Source organism: Procambarus clarkii, chromosome 13 (assembly GCF_040958095.1).
Source record: "Procambarus clarkii isolate CNS0578487 chromosome 13, FALCON_Pclarkii_2.0, whole genome shotgun sequence".
In the NCBI taxonomy this organism is placed as follows: Eukaryota; Metazoa; Arthropoda; class Malacostraca; order Decapoda; family Cambaridae; genus Procambarus; species Procambarus clarkii.
In genome coordinates this window covers 24,517,673-24,538,417 of record NC_091162.1, presented here as the reverse complement: position 1 = coordinate 24,538,417, position 20,745 = coordinate 24,517,673, and the positions used below count along the sequence as shown (strand labels likewise).

The 20,745-nt window shown below is 49.4% G+C and overlaps 1 protein-coding gene across 5 annotated transcripts in view; it reads right to left on the bottom strand.

The window, feature by feature from the left end:
• The window catches only part of LOC123757091 (cartilage acidic protein 1), a 293,121-nt gene that overhangs the window by 30,344 nt on the left and 242,032 nt on the right, over window positions 1-20,745 (bottom strand). For 4 of the 5 annotated variants that reach the window (XM_069323801.1, XM_069323802.1, XM_069323799.1 and 1 more), the window contains exon 11: window positions 12,360-12,466. The exons of the other annotated variant lie outside the window; for it this stretch is intronic. In XM_069323801.1, coding sequence (XP_069179902.1) covers window positions 12,360-12,466 — 107 coding nt within the window. The remainder of the gene's footprint in view (window positions 1-12,359; window positions 12,467-20,745) is intronic. 5 annotated transcript variants of the gene reach the window in all.

The window sequence follows — 20,745 nt, the reverse complement described above, 5'->3', positions numbered from 1 at the left end:
GTCACATGTAGACATGACAGAGCCCAAGAGGCACAGGATCCGATACACCTCCGAAAAGATGAAAAGGACGAAAAGGTGAAAAGATGGCCGCCGCCACCACCCCCACTGAGAAGGTAGACACACCATCAGATGATGGTTTCAAAGGATTCTCAACACAAGATATAAGGAAAGGAGGTGTTCTTGGCAGGTTAGAGATAATTGAGGACATGCAAATGAAGTATGAAGAAAAAGTGCTTAAATTAGAAGAGGACAATGGAGCTCTTTGGAGTGAGCTTTGCACTCTAAAAGGGAGTATGCTGCAACAAGGTAAGATTATTACTGCATTAACAGACAAGGTAACAAATCAGGAGGAGCAAATCAAGGAACTAGTGAAAGAAAATGAGGCATGGAAAGTGAAGTGTGGTGACTTTGAAGAAATAAACAAGAAGATAGACTCATATGGTGAACAACTCCAAGCAAGCCTAAGGGCTAACATAGAGTTAGGTAAGGATCTCCAACTGGAAACTTCACTGACAACTCACATAGAGGAGGTGAATAAAGAACTAGAAAAGTATAAAGAAGAAATAAAAGCGACATATGCTCAAGTTGTAAAAGAGAAAGAGACTATCAAAGAAGTGTGTTCGGAAGTCAAAACCAGAAATGACCAACAAGAAGCAGAAATTAGGCAAGCAATTAGGAAAGAACTGGTTACCAACAGTAAACTGGTACAAAACACTGCAGATAGAACTAAGTCCATAATCATTTTTGGATGTTTAGAGAAGGAAATTTCATCTAGGGTGGACCGAGCGGCAGAAGAGATGAAAATCATAGAGAAAATAGTAGGTTTAGGAGAAGGCTCAAAGGAAAATGTCAGTGATTTTAGAAGAATAGGAAAATATGAGAAAGAAAAGAACCGCCCCTTAAGGGTGACCTTTAATGGAGTGAAAAACATGATGGAAGTGCTAAGAAATGCCAGGAAACTGCAGAGTGATGAGGTTGGCAAATCTTGGTCAATAAGACAAGACCTCTCCAAGGAAGACAGAGAAAAGCTGAAAATGAACTTAATTGAGGCAAAACATCTAAATGGGGATAGAAATGAAGAAGACAGAAATTCTTTTTTTTACAAAGTGACAGGGACTGGAAAGCTTGTGAAATGGTACATAAAAACAAAGCAACAAGATCAGTAGTGGAAGGGGGAGTAAAGAGCAAAGGAAAAGGGAACATGTTCCTGAAAATTGTATATACCAACATAGATGGAGTGAGGTCAAAAACTTTGGAGTTGCAAGATATAATCCAGCTTAGGGTCCCAGATATTGTTGCATTATCAGAAACGAAACTTGAAGGAAATATAATAAATGAAGTCATATTCCCAAGAGGCTACTCAGTTTGGAGACGTGACAGGAAAACTAGGAAGGGAGGAGGAGTGGCTGTACTGGTGAAAAAACACCTGAAGGTAAAAGAGTTAATATTTGAAAACCCTCGAGATATTGACATAATGGCATTGCAGGTCTGGAATCAGGATGATAACCTGATAATTGTAAATACCTACAGCCCACCAGCAAGCAACACGTGGACAAAGGAAGAACTGGATGACAAACGAGAGGGCCTCATAATGGTCATGAGAGATATTATTGTACAAGCAGATAAAGATAAATCACGACTGTTGATACTGGGGGACTTCAACTTTAGAGCAATAGACTGGGAGGCCTATGAAGCAAGAACGGAGGACTTTTGGACATGCAGATTTGTGAACCTCATTCTGGAGACATTCTTGTATCAACACATAAAGCAAGCCACAAGAATGAGGGAAGGAGATATACCGTCAGTACTGGATCTAGTATTCACCAGGAAAGAAGAAGAGATTTTTGACATCCAGTACCTTCCTCCCTTGGGAAAGAGTGATCACGTCCTGTTAGACATTAAATATGCTTTAAGATATCATCTAGAAGAAAATGGGGACAGTGAAACAGTTGATAAACTCGATTTAAAGAGAGGCAACTATGGGGAACTTCGAAATTTTTTTAATGAGTGTAATTGGACAGAAGTGTTGCTAGGCAGGGAAGTAAATGAAATGTATGCCAAATTTTTAAAACTATACGAGGAAGGCACACAAACATTCATACCAAAACAGAGATGCAGGACCAGAAAACAGGATTGGTTCGACAGAAATTGTGAGAGGGCAAGAGACCAAAAGACACAAAAATGGAATCAGTATAGGAAGAGGCCAAACCCCCAAACATACCAGCGATACAAAGATGCGAGAAACAATTATACAGCAGTAAGGAGAGAGGCAGAAAGAAATTTTGAAAAAGGGATAGCAGATAAATGTAAAACAGAACCGGGCCTATTCTACAAATTCATAAACAACAAATTGCAGGTAAAGGATAATATCCAGAGGTTGAAAATGGGAAACAGATTCACGGAAAATGAAAAGGAAATGTGTGAAACATTAAATGAAAAGTTCCAAAGTGTGTTTGTACAAAATGAAATCTTCAGAGAACCAGACACAATAAGAATTCCAGAGAACAACATAGAGCGGATAGAGGTGTCTAGAGATGAAGTGGAAAATATGCTAAAGGAGCTCGGGAGGAACAAAGCAGCTGGCCCAGATGGCGTTTCACCATGGGTTCTGAGAGAATGTGCATCTGAGCTCAGCATTCCACTTCACCTGATCTTTCAGGCATCCCTGTGTACAGGAATCGTAGCAGACGTGTGGAAACAGGCTAACATAGTTCCAATCTACAAAAGTGGCAGCAGGGAAGACCCCCTCAATTATAGACCTGTATCATTGACAAGTGTAATAGTGAAAGTATTGGAAAAGCTAATCAAAACTAAATGGGTAGAACACCTGGAGAGAAATGATATAATATCAGACAGACAGTATGGTTTTCGATCAGGAAGATCCTGTGTATCGAATTTACTCAGTTTCTATGATCGGGCCACAGAGATATTACAGGAAAGAGATGGCTGGGTTGACTGCATCTATCTGGACCTAAAAAAGGCTTTCGACAGAGTTCCACATAAGAGGTTGTTCTGGAAACTGGAAAATATTGGAGGGGTGACAGGTAAGCTTCTATCATGGATGAAAAATTTTCTGACTGATAGAAAAATGAGGGCAGTAATCAGAGGCAATGTATCGGAATGGAGAAATGTCACAAGTGGAGTACCACAGGGTTCAGTTCTTGCACCAGTGATGTTTATTGTGTACATAAATGATCTACCAGTTGGTATACAGAATTATATGAACATGTTTGCTGATGATGCTAAGATAATAGGAAGGATAAGAAATTTAGATGATTGTCATGCCCTTCAAGAAGACCTGGACAAAATAAGTATATGGAGCACCACTTGGCAAATGGAATTTAATGTTAATAAATGTCATGTTATGGAATGTGGAATAGGAGAACATAGACCCCACACAACCTATATATTATGTGAGAAATCTTTAAAGAATTCTGATAAAGAAAGAGATCTAGGAGTGGTTCTAGATAGAAAACTATCACCTGAGGACCACATTAAGAATATTGTGCAAGGAGCCTATGCAATGCTTTCTAACTTCAGAATTGCATTTAAATACATGGATGGTGATATACTAAAGAAATTGTTCATGACTTTTGTTAGGCCAAAGCTAGAATATGCAGCTGTTGTGTGGTGCCCATATCTTAAGAAGCACATCAACAAACTGGAAAAGGTGCAAAGACATGCTACTAAGTGGCTCCCAGAACTGAAGGGCAAGAGCTACGAGGAGAGGTTAGAAGCATTAAATATGCCAAAACTAGAAGACAGAAGAAAAAGAGGTGATATGATCACTACGTACAAAATAGTAACAGGAATTGATAAAATCGACAGGGAAGACTTCCTGAGACCTGGAACTTCAAGAACAAGAGGCCATAGATTTAAACTAGCTAAACACAGATGCCGAAGAAATATAAGAAAATTCACCTTCGCAAATAGAGTGGTAGACGGTTGGAACAAGTTAAGTGAGAAGGTGGTGGAGGCCAAGACCGTCAGTAGTTTCAAAGCGTTATATGACAAAGAGTGCTGGGAAGACGGGACACCACGAGCGTAGCTCTCATCCTGTAACTACACTTAGGTAATTACACTTAGGTAATTACCTGTTGATGGACGGTTGAGAGGCAGGACCAAGGAGCCAGAGCTCAACCCCCACAAGCACAACTAGGTGAGGACATATATTGTAAAAGCACAAGCCGCCGACTAGTGGCAGAGAGCACTACACCGGCCAGGCAAAAGGTACAAAACTGCATCAAAAGACCCACCTCGACAGCAAAACCACAAAGTCCCAGCACAACCACAACATGTGCCAAGACCCAAAAAGCTCAGTCTGCAAGCCAGGAAGACCCCGGAACCCCAAAAGGCAGAACCGGGTCACACGAGGAAACAAACAAAGTCCCCTGAACCCACAAAAGGGGGCCCAAGAGGAAGAAACCTCCAGAACGAAACCAAGGAACCCAAAGGAACCCAGAATCGAACCAGGGGGAGCCCAAACCACCACATTTGCCGGCGGAGAACACCACTAAAAGGCAAAGCACAGACCCCAGCAGAACGCCCTGGGAAAACGGTCCCAACAGACCGAAAACCGAGGGGCAAGGTGTGGGAGCAAGCATAGCAGCCAGGGGCACTGAGCCTAAACCCATAGGCTCAGACCCAAAATCAACACCCAAACGTTCCCAGAGGAACAGGCAACGGCAAGAAAACACCAGAAAAACAAAGAAACGACAACAGGAGAACAAAAACCCTGAAAATTCTTTGAAAACTCACCAGAGACGCTCGCTCGCACACCCAGACGCATGTAAACAAACCGCAACGCCGCCCTGGTGGCCACGCCGTGAAACCGGCAGACGAAAATGGCCGCCAGCAGGGGCTGTGACTGACGCTAAATACACAAAAACACGCCAGCAAATGTGGGAAGCTAGCAGACTGGAAGGGCGAAAAACGCCGCCCAACAGCAGAAAAACCCCTGAAGGGGCAAAACCGCCCCAGAACTGCTAGCAGGCAACCCCCACAGCCCCGGGAACCAACAACAGAGGCCCTGGGGCAGAGCCGTCCTCCAAGCCCTCCGCCCTTAAAGAAAAGCAAGAGCCCATGGGAAAGGCAACAAGAAAGGGCCGCTGGTAAGACCCAGAAGCCTTGGCAGGAGGCACAGGCTCAAACCTCCGTCCCCCACCCGAACGGGGCAGCCCCCGAAAACCGCCCGAGTCTCTGCCGCAACTAAACCCCGCCCCGACCCCGAAACCCGCAGACGGTCCGGAGCCGGGAACATGGAGAGAAAGGGGCGAGCAGCACCTAACCAAACGGGGCGGCCACGGGGCATTCGAGTGGGAAACCAACCTAGCATGTTGCAGCAACCTAACCTAGCTTGCAACATGGATGCCGCCGTACTCTGAACAGTAATAACATCAGAAGAGTACTGGAGAACAAGCAGAGAATCACTCGCAAGACTCCGGGTCAAGGTGTCAGTGACCCAACAGGCAGCATGACGGAGGTAAAATTGGCGACTGTCACCCGGAGACAAGGGAACAGCAACCAACGATCCCGTACAAGACGGGTTGGAACCCGGAAGACACATTCAATGGTCCCCCGAGCCCAGACAGGGGTTTCCAGGGCCCGTAGGGTAACAACTACGGGAAGCCCGGGCAAGGTGTTGCTAACCGGTTAAGAAACCCAAACATAACAAGAGGGTAGATTATAGCACCGAAAACCCCTGAGACGTGTACAAGCACGGGGGCCTAGCAGAGGGCCGCCAAACACTACCAGTGGAACTATAACCACCTTAGGCAGACCCCCATCAGGCAAGAAAATGAAAAACAAAAGAAAAACCCCACAAAAGTACACCGTCTCCAGAGGCAACAGAAACCGGCCGCCGCTTAGGTGGCAGGCTGCGCAACACCTTGATGCCCTAACCAGCACAATACCAATCCCTACCCAGGGCCAAACAAGGGCCCCAAGCCCCAGCTGGCCCCAAGGGCGAGGCAAATGCCGAGCAGCAAGAACCTCTACGGGAATGGTTCCCGAACGCCCCAGGGAAGATAACCCTGTTACGCAAGGGCAGTACTCACAGGGCGCTTAGGGAAGTCAGCCACTAAGCACATGCAGCCCCGGCACTGATGAAGTACTCCTGGCCACCGCACAACACAACACACGGCAGTGAACGCCACACAAGGCAAACACCGCCTAGGAAACTGAGGCCAGAGAAGCGTCAATCCCGGTTGACATTAGCGAATGAACTGAAGCTTGGCAGCCGGCGCGGTAGGTCCGGGGCTCCCCCCCTCCCCCTCCCGGGGCGGAGAGGGCTGCGCGGACGATCAGCGCGGCAGTAAAGTGTGATGTTTGCTTGTTTGCTTGTCTGTACTCTTTAGCTAATGTCCCGGTCTAATATAACATACATTAGCCCGATAAGCTCCAGGGAGCCCCCGGGGCTCGCCACAGAAAAAGGGCGTTGGCAGAGCCTTCGCCAGACGAGGTCTACTCCGCCCAAGCTGTCAGACGGCAGTTGCCACAAATATATTATTACCTAATTATTTCAATGTCTCTGATTGATTTTTTCTTAGTTTTTTGCAGTAATATTATTCCATACAGTGAATTGGGGTATATTTATATAATAAAATGTGTGAACCATCGCTGTACTCAAAATTATGGTGTGCATATTAGTGATTCAATTATTATGTTCATAAAATAATAAACAAATAGTTTTGCTGTTGTTACACTATATACACAGGTTATATATAAGTATCTGCATGTTTTGTTCACCATAACGAACTACTAAGTTGGTCTTGTGAGTCAAAAAGCAACGAGGAGTGACTGCCACGCACCTTCGAGCCACTCATTGCCACTCCCTCCCTCAACATCACCTCACTCGCCCTCAATCTCCTCCCACAATACTGTTTTTGCATTTATTCACTATACACAGACGTTATATATACGTATTTACATGTTTTGTTCACCGTAACTGTACATCTAAGCTTGTATGGTGAGTAAAGGCACAAAGACGTAGCTACTCACACAGTCAGCTGGTGGCTGCCGCCCTCAAGGCCAAACGCACTAATATTTCTCCTCCAACAATATTGTTTGTGGTATTATTACGCTATATACACACATTATATATAAGTATCTACCTGTTTTATTCACCATACCTGTACAAATAAGCTGGTATGGTGCCCAAAGACCATAGTGGCCATCAGTAAACAAAATATGCCAAGTCGTGCAGACGACGCTCCTCCCTCACCAAAATAGCGGCTCCCAACCTACTCCTCTCGCTGTTATCTCACATTATACACACGTTATATACAAGTATCTACATTTGTGTTCACCATAGCGAACCACTAAGCTGTTATGGTGAGTGCAGTCAATAAATGGTGGCCACACACAGTCAGAAGACGACGCCACAACCCTCCCTCCACAGCCTTACTCCTCGCTCCATGGAGCACAGCGCTAAATATCACCACAATCCTGCTATTATCAGAATCCTGGTCAGTTTTATCACAGTCAGGGGGCTTCAGTAATACTATCACTGCTAAATAATAGCAGTATCATATATATTATGGCATTTGTAGGCGATGCTGTGGTCACAAGCTGAACAGCGGTGTTGTGAGCTCATGCTGCGTGCACCAGCCTTGGTGGCTTGCTCAGTCCTGACGCTCTAACACCCAAGGATGTTGGCCTGGATTTTTTTTCTAGGTGGCATCTGGCAACTATTGGTCGTGGCTGTACTATAGCTGCCCCTATCCCAGGAGAGGCGCTTAAATTATAGCGCTAGACACGAAATCATATATATATATGATGTGCGCGGTTTCGGTTTTGTCACTGATATCATATATACATGATTTGCGCGGTTTAAGGGTTAAGAAGCACATCAACAAACTGGAAAAGGATCAAAGACATGCTACTAAGTGGCTCCCAGAACTGAAGGGCAAGAGCTACGAGGAGAGGTTAGAGGCATTAAACATGCCAAAAATAGAAAAAAGAAGAAAAAGACATGATATGATCACTACATACAAAATAGTAACAGGAATTGATAAAATCGATAGGGAAGATTTCCTGAGACCTGGAACTTTAAGAACAAGAGGTCATAGATATAAACTAGCTAAACCCAGTTGCCGAAGAAATATAAGAAAATTCACTTTCGCAAACAGTGGTAGACGGTTGGAACAAGTTAGGGGAGAAGGTGGTGGAGGCCAAGACCGTCAGTAGTTTAAAAGCGTTATATGACAAAGAGTGCTGGGAAGACGGGACACCACGAGCGTAGCTCTCATCCTGTAACTACACTGCGGAACAAGGTGGAGGCGGGGCCCCAAACTCAAGCAAGGTTAGACAATCATAGGAGAGGGGCAGGAGGAGTACAGGCAGGAGCCGCCTCGGAAGGGCCAAGAGGTCACCCGCAGACTCCCGTGAACCGAGGAAGGAATCAGGTGGAGAGAACAAAGAGCTGCCCAGTATGGGCTAAGAGCCCTACAGTAGGCACCTCGGGTGATACGGTCCAAGTTCTCAAGTACGTATGTACACCCATTCCTATGTCCAAAAACAAAAACAGCGTCAGGACGAAGAAGACGCCAAACCGCACCAACTCACCTGCAGAACATAGGCACTCCAGAACACTCCCAAAGCAACGGGGCACGGATTGGATTAAGAAAAGAGCGAGAGGCGAAGCCCCCCCCCCCAGAGAAAATGGATACAGAACACGTGTGCACACCGCCCGGAACCAAAACAAACTCCCACGGCGCATGCGCAGGACGCAAAAGAAAAGTAGCCCAACAAGGCGAGAAGTAGCCCAACAAGGCGAGAAGTAGCCCAACAAGGCGAGAAGTAGCCCAACAAGGCGAGAAGTAGCCCAACAAGGCGAGAAGTAGCCCAACAAGGCGAGAAGTAGCCCAACAAGGCGAGAAGTAGCCCAACAAGGCGAGAAGTAGCCCAACAAGGCGAGAAGTAGCCCAACAAGGCGAGAAGTAGCCCAACAAGCGCGAAAAGTAGCCCAACAAGGCGAGAAGTAGCCCAAGAAGGAGAGAAGTAGCCCAACCGGCGACAATAGCCCAAACTGCTACAAGGAGCCCAAACTGCTACAAGGAGCCCAAACTGCTACAAGGAGCCCAAACGGCTACAAGGAGCCCAAACGGCTACAAGGAGCCCAAAACGACTACAAGGAGCGCAAACGGCTACAAAGGAGCCCAAACGGTTACAAGGAGCCCAAACGGCTACAAGGAGCCCAAACGGCTACAAGGAGCCCAAACGGCTACAAGGAGCCCAAACGGCTACAAGGAGCCCAAACGGCTACAAGGAGCTCAAACTGTCCAGAACAGAAGGAACCAGTATGGAGGCAAACTCAGGGACACGCAGGAGGTAAGCCGCAAAGGCCAACTGCACCGCAGGCGAAGAGATGCGGTCAGCCGAAAACCTCCGGAAGACGGAACCGAAGAAACCACAGGGACACGGAACCGAACCCGAGGAGGAGCAGAACCCAAGCCCAAATCATACGCAGAGGGGGGAAAGAAAACCCCACTCCTCGCAGCAGTAAGCCCCGCTCAGAAGGACGGAAATCCAGGCAGGGCGCAATGGAGCCCAAGGCCCCCAAGGCCGCTCCTCCCCAACCCCAGGAGCCACTACACCAGGCCCTGGGGCCGAGTCGACCTCCAAAGCCCCGGCCCCACAAGAAAAAGCCGACAGAGCTGGAAGAGAAGGGGCCCACTGGTCAGACCCCGGAGCATCGGCCGGAGGAACAGACTCGAATGCCTCCGCAGCTACCCCGGACAGGGCAACCCCCGAAACTGCCCAAGTCTCAGAACCTCTAACCCCGCCCCGACTCCGAAGCCTGCAGATGCGTAGGGATCGGAAGCAGGAGGGGGAAAAACAAGCGGGGCGTGGAAGAACCAAGGCCGAAGCGACCAAAACCCCCAAGTCTGGGTCCCTACACAAGTGGGGCAGCATCGGGGCGTCCGGGGAAGCGACAAACCTGAGCGCGTTGCAACATCCTACCCTGCAACGCGCGAGCTGCCTGCACCCATGGGAATTCATCAGCAGACTGGATGAAAGGAGTCACGAACAAGCAACAAAGCTCGCAGGACTCTGGGTAGAATGTGTCACCGACCCAACAGGCAGCATGACGGAGGCAAAACAAGGAGAGTCACCCTGAGACAAAGGGACAGAGCAACCCTCAACTCGCACAAAGCGAGAGGGGACGCAAGGGTCTCCACTATCGGACCCGAGAGCCCCCCGGGGGGTTTCCCAGGGCCCCTAGACTGGGTCTGCTAAGGGTTATCCCAGGCAGGGCACTGCTAACTGGCGCCCCAAACTACCAAGCAAACTGCTAAAGCTGAACCCACGGGACGTGTCCACTCGTGTGGGCGAAGCAGGGGGTGCCACCAAACAAACGAACCTAATATAAGGGGGTCTCGTGGTCCCCGGTAGGCCTAGAACTCCACCCACATCGACTGATGCAAAATAGTTAGGGTATCCATATCAGCCATGGATAGCTCCGGGAAGCCGTAGGGGCTCCCCCCAGAAATGAACACTTTTATAAGACGAAAGAATTTTTTTTTTTTTTTTTTTTTTTTTTTTTTTTTTTTTTTTTTTTTTTTTCCACTTGTGGGTGTTAACCCTTAAATGGCGCATAGCTATATACCATTTGACACCCACAGGCGCATACCAAAAAAAAAAAAAAAAAAAAAATATTTTTTCTTCCTAACCTGTTAATTTGTGTTCACTGATCACGGGAAAAATAATAAAAAAATCGTAAGTGGCATATATTGCCCACTATTGGGCGGGGAATTCTGGCAAAAATCAGGCGCTGACTGAGCGTGCGTCCCAGGCGGTCTGTTGATCGCCAGCTGTCAGGCCAGAGTTTCCACAAAGAGATAATTACCTAATTATTTCAATGTCTCTGATTGATTTTTCGTAGTTTTTTTGCTGTAATATTATTCAATAGTGTGTAGTGTGATATATTTATATAATAAAATGAGTGAATCATCGCTGTACTCAAAAATATGGTGTGTATATTGTTGATTCAATTAAGTTCATCAAACAGTGAACAAATACTTTGTCGGTTATTACACTATATACACAGGTTTTATATAAGTATCTGCATGTTTTGTTCACCATGACGAACCACTAAGTTGGTATACTGAGTGGCAGTGGCAGGCAGTGACTGGCTGCCACTCCCTCCCTCACCTCACCTCACCTGACTTGCCACCATTCTCCACCCACCATACTGTTTTTGCCTTTATATACAGACGTTATATATAAGTATTTACATGTTTTGTTCACCATAACTGTACATCTAAGCTTGTATGGTGAGTAAATGCACAAAGACGTAGCTACTCACACAGTCAGCTGGTGGCGGCCGCCCTCAAGGCCAGACGCACTAATATTTCTCCTACAACAATACTGTTTGTGGTGTTATTACGCTATATACACACATTATATATAAATATCTACCTGTTTTATTCACCATACTTGTACAAGTAAACTGGTATGGTGCCCAAAGACCATCGTGGTCATCAGTAAACAACATGATAAGTCCTGCAGACGACGCTCCTCCCTCACCAAAATGGCGGCTCCCAACCTCCTACTCTCGCTGTTATCTCACACTATACAAACGTTATATATAAGTATCTACATTTGTGTTCACCATAGCGAACCACTAAGCTGGTATGGTGAGTGCAGTCAATAAAAGGTGGCCACACACACTCAAAAGACAACGCCACCATCCTCCCTCCCACAGCATTACTCCTCCCTCCATGGCGCACAGTGCCAAATATCACCACAATCCTGCTATTATCAGAACCCTGGTCAGTTTTATCACAGTCAGGGGTCTTCTGTAATAATATCATCGCTACATAATAGCATAAACAAGTATATTATGACATTTTTAGGTGATGCTGTGGTCACAAGCTGAACAGCAGTGCTGTGAGTTCATGCTGCGTGCGTCAGGCTTGGTAGCTGACTCAATACTGAGGGCCCCTAACACCCGGGAGTTTGGCCCACGATTTTTTTAAAAAATGGCGTCTGTTTACAAGAGCCCTGATGAAGGTGTGGTGAACCCCGTGTATCCGCGGGCCGTTTAAATCTTGCGTAGCACTCCAAAGCATCACATGATGCGATGCGCAATTGAAGGGTTAAAGCCATTTTGACCCCTAGTGGTTTGAGGGTTAAAGGTAAGGTAGAAAATCAAATTTTGAAAATTTGAGAAAATAGTATAATGTGTGTTTCTATACAATATGTATTAAAAGGGACACATAGGGGTGTTGCCACATACAACATTTGAGATGTTATAGAAGGAAAAGGCAATATTTATATAAATACATCCTGGCACCATATTGTTCATTGATATATTTTGTACATAGGTTTGACTGTAATATAATTTGTGTTGTGACCTCATCTGGTAGCAAGGTGAAGATGCTCAATGGATGTCCTGGTGTATTTCCGTAAGATAAAATCAACTCAAGGATTCCATCTCCATTCAAATCAATAACAGCACAACCTGAAAAAAAAACCACGTTGAATGTAATGAAACGCAAGATTCTGGATGAGCCCTGTCAGCTCCCTGAGGCTATCCTACTGATATAGCGCTACTATAGTTGGGGTCATCAGTCGCAGAGTTATTGCTGCCTACCAGGAACCATAGCTAGAACCTGGTTCCCTCAGAGAGGCACTGAAAGCAATGGCTTATGAGCACTTTACATTTAAAGTACTGTTTGTCATATTTTACCAACTACCAGGAAAGGCACAGAGAAAGGTAGGTGAATAAATACAGACCAATGACTGGTTGAAAATTGTGAGCTACGTCCTCAAAAGAGCAAAAAAACTCCCCCAGAAAGAAAACAAACACGCAATGCGTCATCCAACCAGCCCCCCGCTTATTAGTGCTACCCCCTCACCCCGAGGGGGAAGGGGCAGCCGGTCCTAGTGAGCCGGCAGCCCACCACTCCAGTTCTTGAATGATGAAAGCCGCCGACCAAAGGGAGGAAGGGTGTCATTGAGCCTCTGGGGCTCACCGAGAATCTGGCGTTTCATTACATTCAACGCTGGTTTTCTGTGGGGAGCCCCGTCGGCTCCCTGAAGCTAACTACCCACAGAGAAGGAAAACAGGGAAGAACCCGGGAGGTGGCAGCCCCACAGAGCTCAACCCAACAAAGACAGCCAGCCGCTACCAAAGCCCCAAAGTAGCACAAAGCAGCGGATTGCCCGGGACGATCACGAGAGAACCGGTGGACAGAACCATGACTGATTCCCAAAACCCCCGACCCCAAAAACTGTCCAAAAACAGTCGAAAGAGCGGCACACTTTCGAACATCATGGACATGAGGGTAGACAGCAGGCCGGCTACATGTAAAGACACTGCAGATAATCTGAGATACATGAGCCCTGGAAGTGAAAACCATGGAAACCTGAGCAACCCAGAGTGCAGCCACCGACAGAACTGGTGACCTGCAGGAAGCAGGTGTAAACCACATCGACATTGGACATGCCACATGATACACCCCCCCCAAACCAACAAAGCAGCCACAACCAACGGATCCCCCCAGAAGCCTGCCACCACATTCTTGGTCAGAAAAAGGAGGAGCTGGCAGCAAACTAGCAAAATGACCTACCAAAACAAGCATGAACCAAAGGGACCACTACAAACCAAGGTGAAAAAGAAAGGAAAGATCCCGGTCCAAAGACCAAGAAGGCTCAGGCGCCCAAAGAGCAGGCTGCAAGTGAAAATGCATGTGAAAGCAAGCAGAAGAGACATCCACCCCGAATGCAAGCTACAGCGGCTCCTCCAACACCGCACAGCACGAAGTGACAGTATGCGCATGAGATGCAATTCCAGGAAAAGCCAATAGAGAGAGGACAAAACAACCTAGTTTGACAACGATGAAACCCGACGAAAGAAAAAGGTAGAAAAACCGTCATGAGACTGCATACTGTCGCAGAGACAAAAACTGCAGGTGGGATACCATGAAAGAAGCCACCTGATTACTACCCAAATGGTGATACACACATGTCAAGAATACCAAACACGTAACACGGAGGAGGAAGTTGAACCAGCGAGGCACCTCACCGGCCCATCCACCTGAAAGAGGCAAAACCATGGACAAACGCCCGGATTTGGATACTGAGCAAGCAGTGCCTGAAACTAAGGCTGGGCCAGCCACCATTGGGCCAGAAGGACCCTTCCTCGAAGAACTCAGAGCAACAGCAGCACTGGGGGAAAGAGATACAAGAACCTTCACTGTGACCAGTCCTTCCAAAAAGCATCCACCACGAGCCACACTGTCGGGGAACGGTGCCACGAACAATGGGAGATGCCGAGGCCATGCTGATGTGAAAAGGTCCACTTCTGGAACGCTGTACATGCAGCAGAACCAAAGAAGGAAAATGGCAACTACCTTCCACTCCATGGGAGAGGAAGGAAGCTCGATAGGTCAGCCATCTGGACGTCAGACACACCCCTGAATGTGAACAGCGTGGAGAGCTAAACCCCAAGAACTCAGCAGAAGCCACCCAAAGCAACCAGCCCCAAAGGGTCACGGACTGATGTGACCCCTTTCTTCCCAGTGGAGAGAAGGAATCACAAGGGAGCAGTCCAAATGGAGCCAGATCACTGAGCCCTGAAGAAGCCAAATTCTCTGCAGCGCCAGCCACACAGCTGCAACTCCCGCACAGTGCTGGGAATCCGACACAAGGACAGCCTCTAATGCCCCAGGCTGGACTGGTGAGCACTAGCCACAAAGCCCTAGCTGACAAATGAGGTGTCCGAGAACACATCGAGAGATGGAGGAGGAAGGTTTTGACCAAACCCCGAAAACCAGAAGAGGAAGCTGGTGATGCAACAACTGGCACAGGGACACCGATCCTGCGATTGCGAGAGTGGCATCGTCCTGACAACAGGGCGACCTGCGACAGAATCGATGTGACTAGAATGAGATGCTGACCTTCGTACAGAGCAAACACAGCGGCGATCAAACGACGCAAGCATCGGAAGCTCACCGACTCATAAACCTGCACCAGAGGCCCACCCCCACCAAACAAGCCTGGGCACAACCATTCTGGGAGAGGAGAGGAGGGGAGGGGAGGGGAGGGGAGGGGAGGGCCGGGAGCCCCCCCCCCCCCCCCCCCCCACCCGCAGAACCAACACATCACAAGAGGTGAAAAATATAGAAAACCACCTCCGAGAGGAGTGATGCAAACAGCAGCAGCAAGGCAGACGTCACAGAAGCAGCTAAGACCAAGACCCCCAGCCGAGGACCTTCCACCCTGTACTCCCACATCCTCAAAAACAAATCTGAAGACTTCCACCCTGTACTCCCACATCCTCAAAAACAAATCTGAAGACAGTTCCAGAAGACTTAAGAAATGCAAGACAGAGGCCAAATGACTACAAGTTCAAGGGCATCTGCTGCCAAAGCAGCCAAAAGAGTGGGAACTTAAGCATGCAGTTGTACGAGACTAACATCACTATGAAGCATACGGGCAAAGTGACACTCACTGAGAAATTCCAGACAGCCCCCCCACCCCAAGAACACCACCCACACCATGGAAACCTCCAGCAACTCAAGTGTGCAATTATGATAAAAGTCATACCAAGCCCGAAGAGAGAAGAAGGAACAGTCTGCCAGCCAGGAAAACTTCAGAACCACAGAATAGCCCCAAGAAGGGAAGAGGAGCCACACTGAGAAGCCAGATCGAGCACTGAGGTGTATGCTGGGTCCCGCAGAAGATATGCACTGAAAACCACCCGAACCTTCAAAGGGAGAAATCAGAGAGGAAGAAAACCTCCGAATGGACGAAGCCTAGTAAGCCAAAGCCCCCCCCCCCCGAAACAAGCCCAAGGGAGATCCACACCCAACACACTCATAAAGGGAAGGAGGGTACAAAAACCCCCACCCCTGCAGAAGACGCCCCTGGGCAGAGAGCACAAGGGCCCAAGCACGGTCAAAAGGAATTGAAGAGCTCCAAGCGAACTCCCCCTGAGCCCCGGAAACCTTCAACAAAGTCCCTGGGGCAGACCTCTCATCCACGTCCACCGCCCCAGAAGAAAAGACAGGGGCCCTAGGAAAAAGGTTCAAATAAGGAAGTCTGCTGGATCGATTCAGAACCCTCGGCTGAAAAGGGAGGCCCAACGATCTCCGCGCCTGCATCAGAAGTGGCAGCCCTCGAAGCTAACCGAGGCTCACCCCAAGCTAAACCCAGCCCCAACACCGAAACCTTCAGATGTTCAGGAGCCAGAAGCAGGGTAGGAGGACCAGGGAAAACCACACCAACCTGGACAGAAAGAGGAGGCACGGACTGACTCAAGGCCGAAACGACCAATACCCACAAACTGAGTCCCTAAATCCCAAGCGGGGCAGCTCCAGGGCCTTCAACCGGGCAACCAACCTAGCCCGTTGCAATAAGGATAACGGATCATACAATACAGCTGCTCCCTGATCCCAAATATCACTAAAAAACCCAGCGTTGAATGTAATGAAACGCCATTTTCTGGGTGAGCCCCGGAGGCACCCTGGAGCTTATCGGGCTAATGTATGTTATGTTAGACCGGGACATTAGCTATGGAGTTCAGACCTACCAGGGACCAGCGCCAGAACCTGGCCCCTTCAGAGAGGTTTCAGGGAGCAATAACCCTGGAAAACCCCATATGGTTGGGGGTTTTCCTTATCTGCCATCGACCAGGGTTAAGCACCCAGAAAGGTAGGCGTAACAAAACAAACCCCACATGGTAAGAAACTACAACAAAAACTGAACAGAGAGGTAGAAGACTCCCTACAATCCCAAGGAAACAATCAAACAATCAATTTACTGCCGCGCCAGTCGTGCGCGCAGCTCTCCCCTCCCCAGAAGGGAAAGGGGGGGGGGCCCAGACCTTACCATGCCGGCTACCTTCAGTTCGAAAACTAGGCTTCAACCAACGTGAAAAATCCCGCCGACTGGATGGGAGGGAGGGTAGCCAGGGAGCCTCCGGGGCTCACCCAGAAAATGGCGTTTCATTACATTCAACGCTGGTTTTCTGTGGGGAGCCCCTACGGCTCCTTGGAGCTATATACCCAAAGAGAAGGAAAATAGGGACTTACCCGGGAGGCGGCGGCCACAAACTCCTCAACGCGAAGTCGAGACAACTAGCTGCAACCTGCGACCCAAAGCAACACAAGATCGCCGACGTTCACCAAATAACGGGCAGCCAGGACCCTGCTAGACTTCCAAAATCCACATGCCCGAATATGTGCCCAAGACATATTACCAAATACGGCAGCCAAAGCTGCAAACTTCCGAACATCATGGGCGCGAGGATAGACCGCAGGCTGGTTAGACTAAATAACCCTAGGGACAACCTGGGAGACCCGAGCCCTGGAACAGGGAACGAGGGAAACCGGATCAACCCAAAGCGCATCCCTAGCCACCCTGGTTGAAGCGCGCAGGTAACGGGGAAGTGCTGCAACCAGACACAACACATGATGCACCCCCGGCCGAACCAACCAAGCATCAATGACCCACGGACCCCACCGGAAAGAAGCTGTCTCGTTCTTCACCAGAAAAGATGGAGAAGGCTGGAAACTGACAAACCTACCCCCAGGACCAAAAGAGCAGAAACCCCTGCGCCGGAAGAGAGCATGAAGCTCCCCTACCCGGCCCCCAGAGGCCAATGCCAACAAAAACAAAGCCTTGGAAAAACAATCTGGAACCGAAGGGGCCACCACAAACCGAGGAGAGGAAAGATAGGAGAGCACCCTGTCCGAGGACCAGGACGGCTCAGGAGGCGCATGAGCAGGTTGGAGGTGAAACATAGCACGGGAAAGCTTACGAAATGGGGCGGATGTGACGTCCACCCCGAAAGCTAGCTGGAGCGGCTCCACCAATGCCACACGATACGAGGCGACAGTATTAGGCATCAAATGACGGTCCTGAAAAAGCTAAGAAAGAAAGGACAAGACAACCCAATCCGAAAGAAAAGACAACCTACAAAGAGCCAGAAAATGGCGAAAAGAATGCCAGGAAACTTCATACTGTCGCTGAGACGAAGCTCTCAGGTGGTACACCATCAAAGAAGCCACCTGATCACCATAGAATTGGTGATACAACCGCGTCAAAAAGACCAGTTGCGAAGAGCAGAGGAGAAGGCCGAACCAGCCACGTACCGGATCGGACCAACCTGCTGAAAGAGGCGGAGCCGCAGGAAATGTCCGGGATTCGGGCACCGAGCCAATAGCACCGGAAACCAAGGCTGGGCCGGCCACCAAGGGGCCACAAGGACTACTCTCCCTGGGAATGTCCCCAACCGAACCAGAACCTGAAGCAACAGCTGGACCGGGGAGAAGAGGTACAGGTAACCCCACCTCAACCAGTCCTGCCGAAAGGCATCCACCGCGAACGCTTTGCAGTCGAGGAAGGGCGTCACATATATCGGGAGAGGCCGAGACCACGCCGACGCAAAGAGGTCCACATCTAGGAGACCGTACGTTTGGCAGATCCAATAAAACGAGTCATGTTCGACCGTCCGCCAGAACGTTGGACACTCTCCGGACATGAACTGCACGGAGAGTCAAACCCCAAGAATCCAGCAGACGAACGACTCGAAGGGACCAACCCCAAACAGCCAAGGACCAAAGAGAACCCCCGTGGTTTAGGCAATGAACCACTGGAGAACAGTCCGAATGGAGGCGAATGGTCAATCCCCGAGCGACCCGAATCCTCCGAAGCGCGAACCAGACTGCCGTGAACTCCCGAACCGTGCTGTGAGCCCGACGGAAGAACGGAACCCACCGTCCCTGGCCTGCCTGGAGAGCACTGGTCACAAAGCCCCAGCCGAGAGACGATGCATCTGTGAATACATCGAGCGAAGGCTCAGGAAGGCGCCAAGACACCGAACCCCGAAAATTCCGAAGAGGAAGCCGGTGACGCAGCAACCGACACAAGACACCCGGATAACGAACCCAACAATCGCGAGAGAGGTGGAAAGGACGTCCCCGAAGGAACCAAAACAGACGCCGAAGTCAAACTCGACCCGGCGGATAGACTAGCACGGCGAAGTTCAGACTCCCGCACAACCACTCGAACAACCGCCGAGTGACCCGGGACCCCCCCTCAGAAACAGCCGATGGCGGTTCCGCAGCTGTCGCAACGCCTCTGGAGGGAGAGACAAGGAAGTGGTCTGAGAATCCCAAACAAGACCCAGCCAGGTCCGAACCTGGGACAGAACCAGATGGGACTTCCTCCAGTTCACCAGGAACCCGAACCTGGCGAGCTGGGAAAGAACCATATCCCTGGCGAGCAGACAAGCTGACCGACTAGGAGCCCACACCAGCCAGTCGTCGAGCTAGGCCAAAACCCAAATCCCTAGAAGACACAGATGGGTCACTACAACTCGGGTCAGACGCGTGAAAACGCGAGGTGCCAGATTCAAGCCTCTGGTAGGCATCGAAAACGGTAAGTGTGACGCCCCACCACGAAACCTAACCAGTCCCTGAACCCCGGATGAATAAGAATGTGCCAAAAGGCGTCCTTGAGGTCCAGGGACACCATCCAGGCACCTGGCTTCAACAGAAGCCGGACCTGAGACAGAGTAGTCATCCGAAAGGAGGGGCAAGGAATCCAGGGGTTCAGACGGGACAAGTCCAGAATGAACCTCAGATCCACACAGTCCCGTTTCGGCACTGGAAACAGACGGGAAACCCACCTGAGGGACGTAGTCGTTTCGACCACGCCCAAGTGCACCCACTTCAAGACGACTTGACAAAGCCCAGGAAAAGAAACCTGTCCTGTTAGCCCGAACCCCCAAAAGAGGACGAGTCGCCCAACACCACCGCAGGCCGGATGACACGACCGAAAAGGCCCACAAATCGTGGGACCAAGTGTGGGCAAACAGAGCGAGCCTCCCCCCCATCGCCCCGTCAACGAGGCAAACCGCGAAAAGGCCTACATTCCTTACGAAAACCCAAACGTCGAACAGGGCAATCACTGCGCCGAGCAGACGACGCTGGCCCGGAAGGAAACAACGGCTCAGAAACTGCCACCAATGGCCCACCTTGACCAGCGGAACCCGGAACCCTGGCACGACCCCTCCGAAACTGCCGAGAACGACCGCTTCAGAGAATCAACAAGTCCACCATAGGACGACAACTAGACGAAGTCGCTTGCAGAAACTGAGAGACCGCAGTCTCTGCAAACAGCAACGGACAAAATGGAGACAAAAACCTAAGAGCCAGGACCCAAGCAGATTCCAAAGGGAGGGCGAGCACCGCCTGACGGCACGCGAGGCGAGAAGCAAAAAACAGAGACACCGCTTCCTTCAGGATGGGCGCAAAGAGCTTCAACAGTGCAGCCGAAGCCCTAGCTGCAGAAGTCAGCGCCCCAGACGAAGGCCCTTCACTCAACGCTCCTACATCCTCCTCAAGCCAAGCAGAAGACAGCTTGAGAAGGGAAAAGAAACACAAGACCGAAGCCAAATGCCCACAGGCGCGTGACTCCTCCGCAACCAAAGAAGCCGAAAGCTGAGGAACCTGCACGTGAAGCTGGAAAAGGCCAACATCCCGAGAAAGCTCAGGAGCGAAAAAGCACGCATTAAGGTGCTCAAACTCGCCCCCCAGGTAAACCTGCATAAAAGTAGAAGTTTTCCGCCAATCAAAGTGTGCAAATCCGACAGAACCCATGCCACGCCCCCAATGAAAAGAAAGGGCAGTCTGCCAGCCAGGAAGACTCCGGAACCTCCAAACGCACCCAAAAATGGGAAGAAGAACCGAACTCAAACTAGGACGGATCCATTGTAGAGGCATAACCCGG